The sequence below is a fragment of the Dunckerocampus dactyliophorus genome, chromosome 14 (genome assembly GCF_027744805.1).
Source record: "Dunckerocampus dactyliophorus isolate RoL2022-P2 chromosome 14, RoL_Ddac_1.1, whole genome shotgun sequence".
NCBI classification, from domain to species: Eukaryota; Metazoa; Chordata; class Actinopteri; order Syngnathiformes; family Syngnathidae; genus Dunckerocampus; species Dunckerocampus dactyliophorus.
In genome coordinates this window covers 12,998,507-13,010,505 of record NC_072832.1, presented here as the reverse complement: position 1 = coordinate 13,010,505, position 11,999 = coordinate 12,998,507, and the positions used below count along the sequence as shown (strand labels likewise).

At 41.9% G+C, this 11,999-nt stretch overlaps 1 protein-coding gene across 3 annotated transcripts in view; it reads right to left on the bottom strand.

Annotated features, from left to right (window-relative positions):
- Positions 1-2,721: 2,721 nt before the first annotated feature.
- The window catches only part of foxn2a (forkhead box N2a), a 32,668-nt gene continuing 23,390 nt past the window's right edge, over positions 2,722-11,999 (bottom strand). Inside the window, exons 5-6 of one of the 3 annotated variants that reach the window (XM_054798620.1) lie at positions 8,569-8,637; positions 2,722-5,898 (exon numbers count right to left, since the gene is read on the bottom strand). In XM_054798620.1, coding sequence (XP_054654595.1) covers positions 5,471-5,898; positions 8,569-8,637 — 497 coding nt within the window. In that variant the 3' untranslated portion in view covers positions 2,722-5,470. The remainder of the gene's footprint in view (positions 5,899-8,568; positions 8,638-11,999) is intronic. The other 2 variants (XM_054798619.1, XM_054798621.1) reach the window with 2 other exon arrangements.

Below are 11,999 nucleotides of genomic sequence, written 5' to 3'. Positions count from 1 at the left end.
AGTGAGACAAAAAAAAATGTTTGATAAAGCAATTTATTGCGAACAACCATTAACCTGAAATAGGCTTTTCATCAGATTATCAAAAGTAGACCACAGCTTTTAAAAGCCAAAATCCGATGCCAAAAGCAAAAATGTGGATTCATTGTTATTTTCTGTCAGGTACACACACTGTCATAATCTCTTGATGGCAAAGGCAAAAAAGCTTTCTCTCTTTGAATGCGGTCAGATTGTTAAGCTGCATAAGCAGGGCCTCTTGCAGCACGCCATTGCTGCTGAGGTTGGAGAGAGTCATATGAAACTTCTTAAAATATCCTGAGGGTTATGGAACAAAAGTCGTAGACCCAAGAAAATGGCACCGTCCCTGAGACGGAGGATCCGATTGGCTGTAAGTCAAGACACGGGTCTATCCTCTGCCCAAATGAAGGTTGCTACTGGTGCCGAGTGTAGTCCAAAAAACATCAGATGGCATCTGCAAGAGCAGGGTTTTAAGAACAAAAAAAACATCTTCAAAAATTACCTACTTGGAATTTGCACACCTGGAACACTGAAAGGTAGAAGAAAGTTTTATTCACTGATGAGAAAAATTGTAACCTTGACAGTCCTGATGGCTTCCAACGTTACTGGCATGACAAGGAGATTCCACCTGAGATGTTTTCCACACGGCACAGTGAAGGGGACAACATCATGATTTGGGTTGCTTTGTCCTTCAATGGAACAATGGAGCTTCAGGTTGTGCAGGGGCGTCAAACGTCAGCCCGCTATGTGGAAATGTTGAAGGGGCCATCCCTCATGACTGAAGGCCCTCGTCTGTGTGGTAATGACTGAGTTTTTCAACGGGACAACACTGAAGTTGACGATGCCCGCCTGACAAAGGACTTCTTCCAGAGGAACTTTGTCACCCTTTTGGACCATCCTGTGTGTTCCCCTGATCTAAATCCATCCATCCATCTATTTTCTATGCTGCTTGTCCTCACCAGGGTCGTGGGGGTATGCTGGAGCTGACTTTGGGCGAGAGGCGGGGTACACCGTGGACTGGTCGCTGATCTAAATCCAACTGAGAACATTTGGGGATGTATGGAAAGGGAAGTTTACAAAAATGGACATCACTTCCAGACAGTGGATGTGCAATCTTTCTCAACTGGAGCAACATTCCCACTAGCCTCCTGGAAACATTGTTGAGGTGTTTAACAAGAATGGCACAGCTACTCATTATTGAGTCATTTCTTGAACATGTTATTTCTACTTTAGAGGGGTTTCGTTTTTTTTTTAGCTATGGTCTTGAACTTTTGATCAGCTGATGGACAACCTATTTCATTTTTACGGTTGTTTGCAATAAATTGCTTCCTCAAAAATATTTTTATTGTTTATCCTTTTTGTATTTTGAAGATCTACTTAACCTCCTTAAGGTCCAACAGTGTAAAATGTAAATTCTTGGTCTTAAAATTTTGATCAGGAGTGGATATACTGTATGTTAAAAAAACAAAAAACAAACAGCTTGTATGTCAGGTGACAAAGCATATTATTATTAGTGTTATTAGAAACGTGAGTTCAACTTTTTGCTATTGTTTTTCTATTTGATCAGTTTTTGTCATTTATTTATTTATTTATTTTTACTTCGCCACACTTTGAAAACCAATGGTATAGTGACAGGTAGTAGATTCGATGGAGGTCTTTCAGGAAGGTGCCTATTTCAGGTCTTTATAAGCTTTGGTAAATTAAGATTGTAATTGCATCTGTGTGGTACTCCCATGCTGGACTATCCTGGAGATGTTAGTGCAAAGACTTAGATGCCCACAGGGAAATGATCCAAACATTGAATTAGAATTGGAAAAAAGGAAGATAATATCATTAAAACAACATCTCCCCCCTCCGTGTATCTTTTAATTATGTGACCTAATGCCACTTGCAATTAGTGTCATGTTATTGATTAACTTTTCAGGGAAGAATTTCAATGTGGAAGGTTATGTTGTTGTACACTGTCGGACGGTCTTATAATTACAGTGCATGACCTCATTTGGTCTAGAAGAGAAATGGCATGTTGCTAATGCAGCCATCACTGCTTAAATCCTTGACGATTAATTTCACCTAATCCGTAATACAGTAATCTCGCCATATAGTCACTACATATTTATGTTACATGAGATGCTTCATAGGTATTTACACAAATATCCTGTAGCGACATCCTCTGCCACTCTTATATGAGCAAAACTCTCACACACAGCCAGTAGCGCCAGCATTGTCTGGTTGCTTGGCAACTGTTGGCGTGGCGTGGTTGCTAGGGCCGTGTGGGAGGGGGGGGAGGTGATGCTGCTCTGATTTCCAGCTGAATTGAGGCAGTCAGTAGGGAGAAGCCCCCACCTCCCCTTCTACTTCCAGTCCACACACACAGGACTCTATTGAACAATAGTGCAGCGCCAATGAGGCCTGAGGCTGGTCACACAAGCCCTTGTTCAGGGTCACAACACTGTGTTCGTCCCTCAGTCCTCTGTGACAAATTAACTTACAGCAAGGAGCACAGTTAGGACATATGACGACGCATCCATCACTGGCACGCTCGCCCGATGTCAAGGTGCAGTTGTGGCAGCCTGCCATGTTGGAAGAGTCAGACAAGCAGGAAGAAGGGAGGCAGTGTGCGGCGGTGGAGTCACACGTGGCGCTGCAAGCACAGATTGTGCAGTCAAAACACAACTAAACAGCTGGACTTGGTGGGAAATATTTGCCAGCTGTGACATGGTAATGTGAAAAGTGAGAAGGCCGCCACATGAATGGGTAGTTAAAGTGAAGAATAGGCTATGATTAGCTAATGGCGTTCACTGCAGGTGAATCAGATGCTTAATATCTGCAAGAGAAAAGATGCTCACGGTGGTAACAAGAACAGGTTTTTATTAATATTTTGTAATACCATATATAATGCAATTGCATATCTTTGGCGAAAATAAATCTTATAAACATTTTATCAACAGAGGTTAGCATACAAAAACCAAAAAGGTGTTGACGGTTCGATATCCATGGCAAACCGATAGTGGGCTGGCAGTTTGCTGTTATGCTTTTTTTTTTTTTCTCTCTCCAAAAGCTGCAACTTAATTCTGAGAACCACATGACCAATATTCAATAAAAGCTGCTAAGCAACAAAACAACCATAGGGGTTATGCTTGGTGTTGAATCTTGTGGGAGACCTACATCTTGTGTCACTGAGAGCAACAGAACCTTTCTCTGACAAGTGCTACACAAAGAATGAGTGAGAAGTCTTCTACGTATATCAACCATAGGTCTGCAACTACACAAGAGCAGCAGCAGCAGCAGCAGCAGCCTGGGGGACTGCACGGGTCATTCTGCTCCAGTTTGCTGTCACAATCACAATACCTGGAAGCATGACTTATGAGTGGCAGTTTTCTGTAGATAATTCCAAAAATATCCCAACATAAACAGAAAGACAAAATGTAAAATAATTAAATCAGAAATTCTACAGCACTAAAGGGAAAATGTGGAACGTCGCACCCGCGGTTTTACATCCATTTTGGCAGCAAATGTTGTTTTTTTTTTTAAATGCTTCTTTTCTAGCCAGCCTAACAAAAAAAGCAAAGAAAACCTGGCAGTCATAGTTAAATTGCAAAAATAAAACACCCGCTCTATAGACAATTGGCAAAACACTTAATCAATATAACGCAGTAAAAGAGGGGGGTAATGGTGTATTGCTGAGAAAAAAAAAAGATGAAATACTTCTCATGAGGAACTCATGTTAAATGTGCCTCGTCATTCCTTTCAGAAGACCAGTGTCTCCATCCGATAGTCCCATAAATTAATGTCATAAATAAGGTAACAAACAATAAATTTGTTTTTCTTTCACAGCTAAATAAGACCAGTGTATATGACAATTACTGCAGCCTCATCTGCTGATTGAAATACACCAAAATGGTTTCGTCACTACAGAGTCCAGAGTCCGCTAGCATTTCCGGTTTACGAGGATTTAAAAGGGGGAAAAAAACAAGGAAGTCAAAACTATCTCTAACTTTTTTGTGGCAACTGGGAAACAAAAGTTGCGGTTTTACATCAGTGGCACAATAACATGTTTGGCACTGACCATGCATGTAGCCGTTACAACACAGTGTGGCAAGAAATGGCTATTGTGCGCTTCCGTCTTTTTCCTCATAATGTGAAGCACTTTTTTGTCGTTTTGAAGCCCAAATGAGAAATGTGGCTGGCAACTTCCCGCAGTAAGAGGGACAGTAAACACCACATTTCACAGCTTGAGAAGAGACTTTCGCGCTTCCTTATTTTGTTCTAAGGAGGAAGAGCGAGCGGCCCACCGGAAGCGTGGGCCCGTCACGAGAGCAGCACTCATCTTCATCATATGGATTCCAGTTATGAGCGACGTGTCATGTTTTAGATAAGCTTGACCGCAATGTCTCCCAAATCAGACAAAATGGAGCAAGAATTAGTGGTTATTTAAGATCTACAATGAGTGGAGCAGCAGGGCTTCTTTTTGTCAGCAGGATCTCACCCTCGGTTTAGACTGGAGTAAACACACAATAAAAAGAACATTTGAACAAGTAAAAGCTATGGCGAAAGTCCTATGAACACACAGTGAAGGCCTGGAATAAGAGGGCAAGATGTTCACTTTGCGCGTGTCTGTGGCGTTGCTGTAAATAAAACACACTGCTGGATGAAAGTGATTGACAGGACGATTCTCAAAAACAGCCAAGCGCAGTAGCAAAGTCTGCAAGTCAATTTTGGCAGTGGCAGAGTAAATACTAGTCCCACATCTTGCTAATCCTGAAATGTATGTTCATGGCATAACAAGACAATAACACTACTTCATTCATTCGCTTCATTGTAGTTTAACTAGCATTTTTGATGGGGGGGAAGGGCTCACTACACTAAATGATGTGAAAAAGTTAAGGTTGTGGATTCATTATTGCATCCCTCTCACAAGAGGAGGTGTAGAGCACAAGTTGTTTAAAACTGTGCCATCTTTTCCTTTTTCTTTAGCACAAAAAGAGGGAGAACTTGTAACACCAGGAGGTTAGATTTTGTCGGTTTCAAACATGCACTCGCTCGCTTCATACACAGATTCACTTGGAAGAGGATACAGGTTTGAGGAGGAAGCATGCAAACGCTTTGAGTTTGAAAAAAACTTCAGCTTTTCCCATTTGTCAGGGAAAAAATTCAATCTTGATTTTCCATCGTCTATTCCGACAGAAGCATTTTGGATCCATTTCTCCATAACCCAGACGTCCGACCCCTCCCCCCATGCTGTGACCGCCCCGAGTTACTAAAGTCTCTTTATGGCTTTGTTCTCCTGTGTGAAGAATACTATTGCCATTTGTTTTGTTGGACAGAGATATCCCAAACAAACACCAAAAAAGGGGAGGCTCAAAATGGCCAATATACGATGAGATAAGGAGAGGGAGGCACATGGGAACACACGATGGGGGGGATCACAGGGTCCGGAGTCTGATGACGGGGGTCCTTATTTCCTGTTAAGTTTTGTGCTCTTGACATGACGTTTGGAGCCCTCCGTGCAGCTGCGTATACCGGCAAGGTGCAGCAATGAACCGGCGGCCTCCTTAAGCTCCTCATCCAGCTCCGGCTTGACCTCGCGTCGCGCCCTTTTGCTGACAGGCCACTTGATGGAAGGCGGGCGGCGCTGCGTTTGGTTGGTGCCCCTCTCGTCCCAGAGATCGGAGTCCTCGTCGCTGTGGAAGCCCTCGCTGCCGGCGCGGTGAGACTGCCTGCGGTCGCAGCCGCCTTCATCTAAGGAGGACAGGGAGGAGGAGGAGGAGGAACGGGAGGAGCAGCGCTGCAGGGCGACGCTGCTGTAGTTGTGGTCCTGCTTTGGATCACTGCTCACCAGGACCGAGTCAGGTCTGGAGAGGTCCAACGGGCTGTCAGAACTGCCTGCCAAGAGAGGAGGAAGCAAAGAGTGATGAGTACTAAGTCCAATGCAACAGAACAGTTACACAACAGATTAGGGATATGGGCAAATGGCAAAATTAACATTTTTTTTTAATTGTTTTTTTTATTAGGATGGGAGAATCTCACTATGAGTGTTCTGAACTCCTGTTTCAATGTCAGTGATACACTCCTGATAGAACTTTTAAGACCAGTTGAATAATTTCAAGAATTGACATTTTGCACTGTTAGATCTTAAGGAGGTTCTAAGTAGAGCTTCAAAATGCAAAAAGAAGAAATTGTGGGAGTGAGACAAAACATTTTTTGAGTAAGCAATTTATTGCAAACAAGCATTAAAGGGAAATAGGCTGTTCATCAGCTGATCAAAAGTTTACGACCACAGCCTTTACAAGCCAAAATCTTTGTAAAAATGTGGATTCAACGTCATTTTCTGTATTCACACTGTCATGACCTCTTGATGGCAAAGGAGAAAAAGCTTTCTGTCTTTGAATGCGGTCAGATTGTTGACCTGTATAAGCAAGGCCTCTTGCAGTGCTGTTGAGGCTAGATGCAGTAAGACAGTCATTTGAAACTTCTTAAAAGATCCTGAGGGTTATGGAACAAAAAAGTGAAGTGGTAAACCCCCAAAAAAGTCACCGGCCCTTAGCTGAAGGATCAGATTGGCTGTCTGTCAAGACATGAGACAAGACTCGGCCTAAACGCAGGCTGTTATTGGTGCAGAGTGCAATCCAATAACCATCAGATGGCATCTGAGAGAGAAGGGTTTTAAGAACAAACAACGTCTTCAAAGGCCTCGTCTCCTTCAAGGACACAAAATCGCCATTTGGGATTTGGCGAGAGAGCACCAAACATGGGACACTGAAAGGTAGAAGAGAGTTTTATTCTCTGATAAGAAAAAATGGAACCTTGACAGTCTTGATGTATTCCAGTGTTACTGGCACGACACGGAGATCCCACCTGCGATGTTTTCCACAGAGCACAGTGAAGGGGGCACCATCATGATCGGGAGTGTTTGTTCCGTCAATGGAAAAAATCAAGTTGTGCAGGGGCGTCGAATGGCAGCTGGCTCTGTGGAGATGTTACAGGGGGCATCCCTCCTGACTGAAGGCCCTCGTCTGTGTGGTAATGACTGGCTTTTTCAACAGGACAACACTGCAGTTCACAATGACCGGTTGACAAAGGACTTCTTCCAGAGGAATAACGTCACTCTTTGGACCATCCTGTGTGTTCCCCTGGTCTAAATCCAATTGAGAACATTTGGGGATGGATGGCAAGGGAAGCTTACAAAAATGGACATCAGTTCCAGACAGTGGATGCCCTCCGTGAATCCACCTTCCCAAACTGGAGCAACATTCCCACTTGTCTCCTAGAAACACTGGCATCAAGCATGCATAAAGCAATTTTTGAGGTGATTAACAAGAATGGCACAGCTACTCATTACAGAGTCCTTTTTTTTAAACATTATATTTCTATTTTAGAGGGGTTTCGGGTTTTTTGGAGCTATGGTCTTGAACTTTTGATCAGCTGATGAACAGCTTTCATTTTAATGGTTGTTTGCAATAAATTGTTTCCTCAATAATGTTTTTGGCATTTCTTCTTTTTGCATTTTCAAGCTCTACATAGAGCCTCCTTAAGGTCCAACAGTGCAAAATGTCAACTCTTGCAATTTTTAAACTGGTCTTAAAATTTTGACCAGGCATGTACAGTATGTTGAGCAGAAGTATGTTGCCACAGCGAAGGCCTGCATGGATGTACTGTGGCTAAACTTTGCTTAACTGACGTTATATTGTTCTTCTTTCCAGAATCAACAGCGCCTCTGCTGGTTGCATACAAGTAGTGCACTCAATTGCTTCTACACGCGATTAATTGACCAAATTGTAACCATCACTTAAACAGATTATTATGCCCATCCCTAATTCTAATGTGAAAAGGCGAATAAATAGTATTTGTACTCTTTGGGGCTTCACTCTATCTATCACGGTTTTCAAGCATAAAAATGCCTAGATGAACTAAAATACAAATATAAGGCATTCAGAAGACGCTGTGATGGTATGTAGTAATCTACACTGGTCACAAGGTGTCAGTAAAGTTACTGTAATGTTTGGTAAGACAATTACCAGACTTAATTGACCGAAGAAAAAGCTTTTATTGCAGGTTTGAGTTTAAGGCTGTAACCCACGCCAAGTTAAAACTTAACTCTGAACCCCCAATGCCACATTTACAGCAATACACGTGCACAAGTCTTATTTATTTCTTATTTTCTGTTATTATGTTTATTATATTGGGTAATATGAGTGTAAAGGTGGCTATAGGGGTGTTATTTCATGTTTAGAGGGCTCTAATAATGTTAAAAACCATATTTAGAAGGTCATAAACAGGTTTTCTAGGCTTTAACTAAGAAAATATTGCATTTATAAATAAGGAATCCTACTTTAATTTACTTCACGTCTGGGACCAATTTACCCCGATAAACACAAAAAAGGTTCTGAAATTCACTCCGATTGAATCAGAATCAAGCATGCATGCATTAAATTACGATACAAACACAAATGAGGTGTGTCAAAAAATGTCAGCAAATAAAGTGAAAACACTTAAGCAATGGGGTGGTCGGTATGTCAGGAGGGTGAAAGTATGGCTGCTGCTGGATTCTCTTACATGGGTCAACGTGGTGCCCTGGGGCAGAGTTTAAGAGCATCATGGCAGTGGCAGCATCAATATCAGATTCTGGAAGAGGAGAGAACATGCATGGTGGTCAGTCCTAAGGTGGGAGAGCATGGCAGTGTGGATCCAACAAGACCAACATTGCTCCACCAAGCAGTACAGTTTGGTATGTTTTTTTTGTTTGCAAATTCCTTGTTGGAAGCTGTGAAGGGTAATTAAAGGCTGCCTCTTATTCAAAACAACTTTTTTTTAATGATGAAATCTTTATGACCACCGAACATGAGCAAAGTCTATCATCTCCCTCACCTGTTTGCTTCATTTTTGAGAAAAGAGGTACTCAAACGGTCGCTTTTGAAGTTTTCACAACGACATGAAAAACCAGGAAAAGCCATATGATACTCCCTTTGATCGGCCCGCCCTTTGTATACACCCACCATGGAGGACAAAAATCAGGCTTCGCTACACATATTAAAATAAAGTCTGGAGCTCTGACAACTATCCATCAGTCAGCTACAGACGTCAGAGCTCATTTCCTAGAGATGGTTGCTGTTAAAATGTGACTCTAATATTAGCATTGTAACTTGCTATGCTGGTGTTGCTGACATTTGTGTCCTCCAGTCCCACTCCTACTGTTTTTTCCACCAAGAGTCACATATTGAATGCGGAGCGCCACTTTGATATTTATATTTGCTGACAAAAACGTTATATACATTAATTTAAAGACAAATCTTTGTGTTATTCTTCCTTTTTAGTACCAACATTTCAGACCTCTCTTGTTATATCATGCCTTTTTGCTCTATTTTAAAATTGTTGCTGTTTTTTTTTATTTATTTTATTCCTACAATGTGCCACGGGTGACACTCAGGACACCCCTGGTTTAAGTCGTTCAAAAGGAAGGCGAAGTGAAGGCGAAGCGCTGTCTTCTTAGCGCTATCGCTAGTCACGACTCCAACTAGTTACGACACACTTGCGAAGTAGTTTTGCACACTTCAACACCTTGCCTTTCACACCGGTGGGAATGCACACTCCCCGGGCTTGTGGAGGTACCCTACCGCGGCGAATACTTCGCTTGAACGCTTGTATTGTACCCTTCTTTTCTTCAAAGCACTTTGAATTACCTTGTGTATGAATTCTGCTCTACAAATAAACTTGCCCTGCCTTGTATTTGATTACTGAGTAAATATGTGATACGTGAAGAAACACTTCTGTCTTTCACTTTGGTAACACTTATCCTTCCTGCTGGGTCTTACTCTCTGGCAGACCAGGGGCCTCACTTATAAAACTGTGCATGGAAATCTGACTAAAAGTCAGACCTAAAAAAAGTGGCGTGTGCACACATTCGCGCAATTTGTGCTTTACCTGCTGTCCAAATGTGCGTACGCAAATCCACCCCACGTCACGCCCTCTCCACACCTTCAATTCGCCATAAATGGTCAATGCAAAGTGGCTCATGAATGCGGTGTCCATATTTAATTGATTGCATTTCGCTCGTTCTTCTGAATCATGGCTGCTGAGAAGCCGAAGACGAAAAAGCGGAACTTCACTGAACTGAGGTGGAAAGCTGGAGGCCCGTCAAAGCATAATATTTGCAGGTCACAGCAGTGGCATTATGAACAAGAGGAAGATGAGCAAGTGGAAGCAAGTAGCGTCCGCTGTCGACAGCGTCAGCGGAATGGGGCACACAGTAGCAGAACTTTAAAAAAGTGGTCGGATATCAAGGCACACATTTCCATTTCCACTGTACTGAGCATGTTTCCACATTTTTCCAAATTGATACAACATTTTAGATGAACGTAAGCTTAGCAAAATCTGTTTCATTTAAAAGGACGCAATGACTAAAAAACGGGGATAAAAGGAAAATGAATTGCTGTAATTCCAGACGGATAGTTTAAAAATATTTAACTTAATGATGACATTAACACCATCAAAATATTAGGTATATTATAATTATCCCCCGCGACCCTAATGAGGAGAAGCGGTATAGAAAATGGATATGGATTATAATTATTTTATGTGGAACTAATGTATGTTATATTTCAGGAAAAGGAAAGAGGAAGTTTACGCACGCAGCCCTGACACTGTCCACAAGGCCGTGGTAAATAAATGTTGCTATTAATGACATACGCAATGAAAAACTGTCCAAAAAAAAAAAAGGGAAATGCGAGAAACTGAGCACTAAGGATATATTGGCACTGTCTTGTAAACTTAATCCCCCAAATTATTAAATTGACAACCTGATTTTTGTTATAATTATCATTAATCAAACACCTAATATGATTGTGATTGTAAATTAAAATGATGAAGTATTCGAGCGCTGCATTGTGTTTATCATCTTTTAGTCCAGTGTTTATGATAAATGACAAACGATATCCATCAGAGTCATGTAAAGTAACAACACTTTCCACAAATGTTTTAAGTCAATAATGGCGTGACGTTTTCATGCAGTAATGGATACATGTTTATTGGCTCCCACTGCATGTTTATAAACATAAGATTTCACTTCATCACTTAAAATGTGCGTCGCCTATTTGCCATGTCTCCAAAAAGTGCGTATGCCAACTACAAAGTTGGCGCAGCGGTGCGCACATTCTCACGTCAAGTTGTGTTTTTATAGGTACCATACTTGGTGTGGAAAACGGCGTACTTTTCGGCCCCTTTTTGTGCGTACGCAAGCTTTATAAGAAAGGCCCCAAGTGCGTACGTGGTGCGTTAAAAAGTGGAGCTATGATGCATACTGCCACAGTCCCATTATAATGTGTTTATGAGCGAGGGCGAGCAGGTAGCGCCACACCTATTCTGTGGCAGTCCGAATTTATTTGTGGCAGGCTGCTACAAATAAATGGATGGGAAACACTGCATCGTATTTATGTAGCTGATGAAGCTGTCAGCATCCTGCCTGCACACCCCATAGTAGAAATGCAAGCCAGATCAGGGTTTGCAGCACTTTGAGAAGCAGACCTGACTTGCATCACTTGGTGGCAACATAGCTATAGTGACCCAAAGAATGCCTATGCAATGGAATGGACAAAACAGATTCATCAAAACTAACTAGAAGATAAATTCCGGCCACTGATATGGAGAATGCAATCTTTTCAGACCTGACAAAGTGTCTAAAAGCCTCATGGCTCTAAATTATTAATGATTACAGCGAGACTGAGTGCTCCACACTCAGCACCAGCGGAGCCTCTGCCTGTTGTCAAGGTTACAAATCTAAGAGGCAGAGAGAGGAGAGGAGCTATAGCTGAGACATCGAATGGTCCACATGAGGCATCAATGACTTGAAATTAATAAATCAAACTAAGAAAAAATGAGAAAATGTTGATGTTCTATGACTGAAATGCACAAAAGCAACACAACTGCCACACATTCACAAACACGCTAAAAAACTCAAGCACAGTGTTGCATCACATGTATGCACAATACAA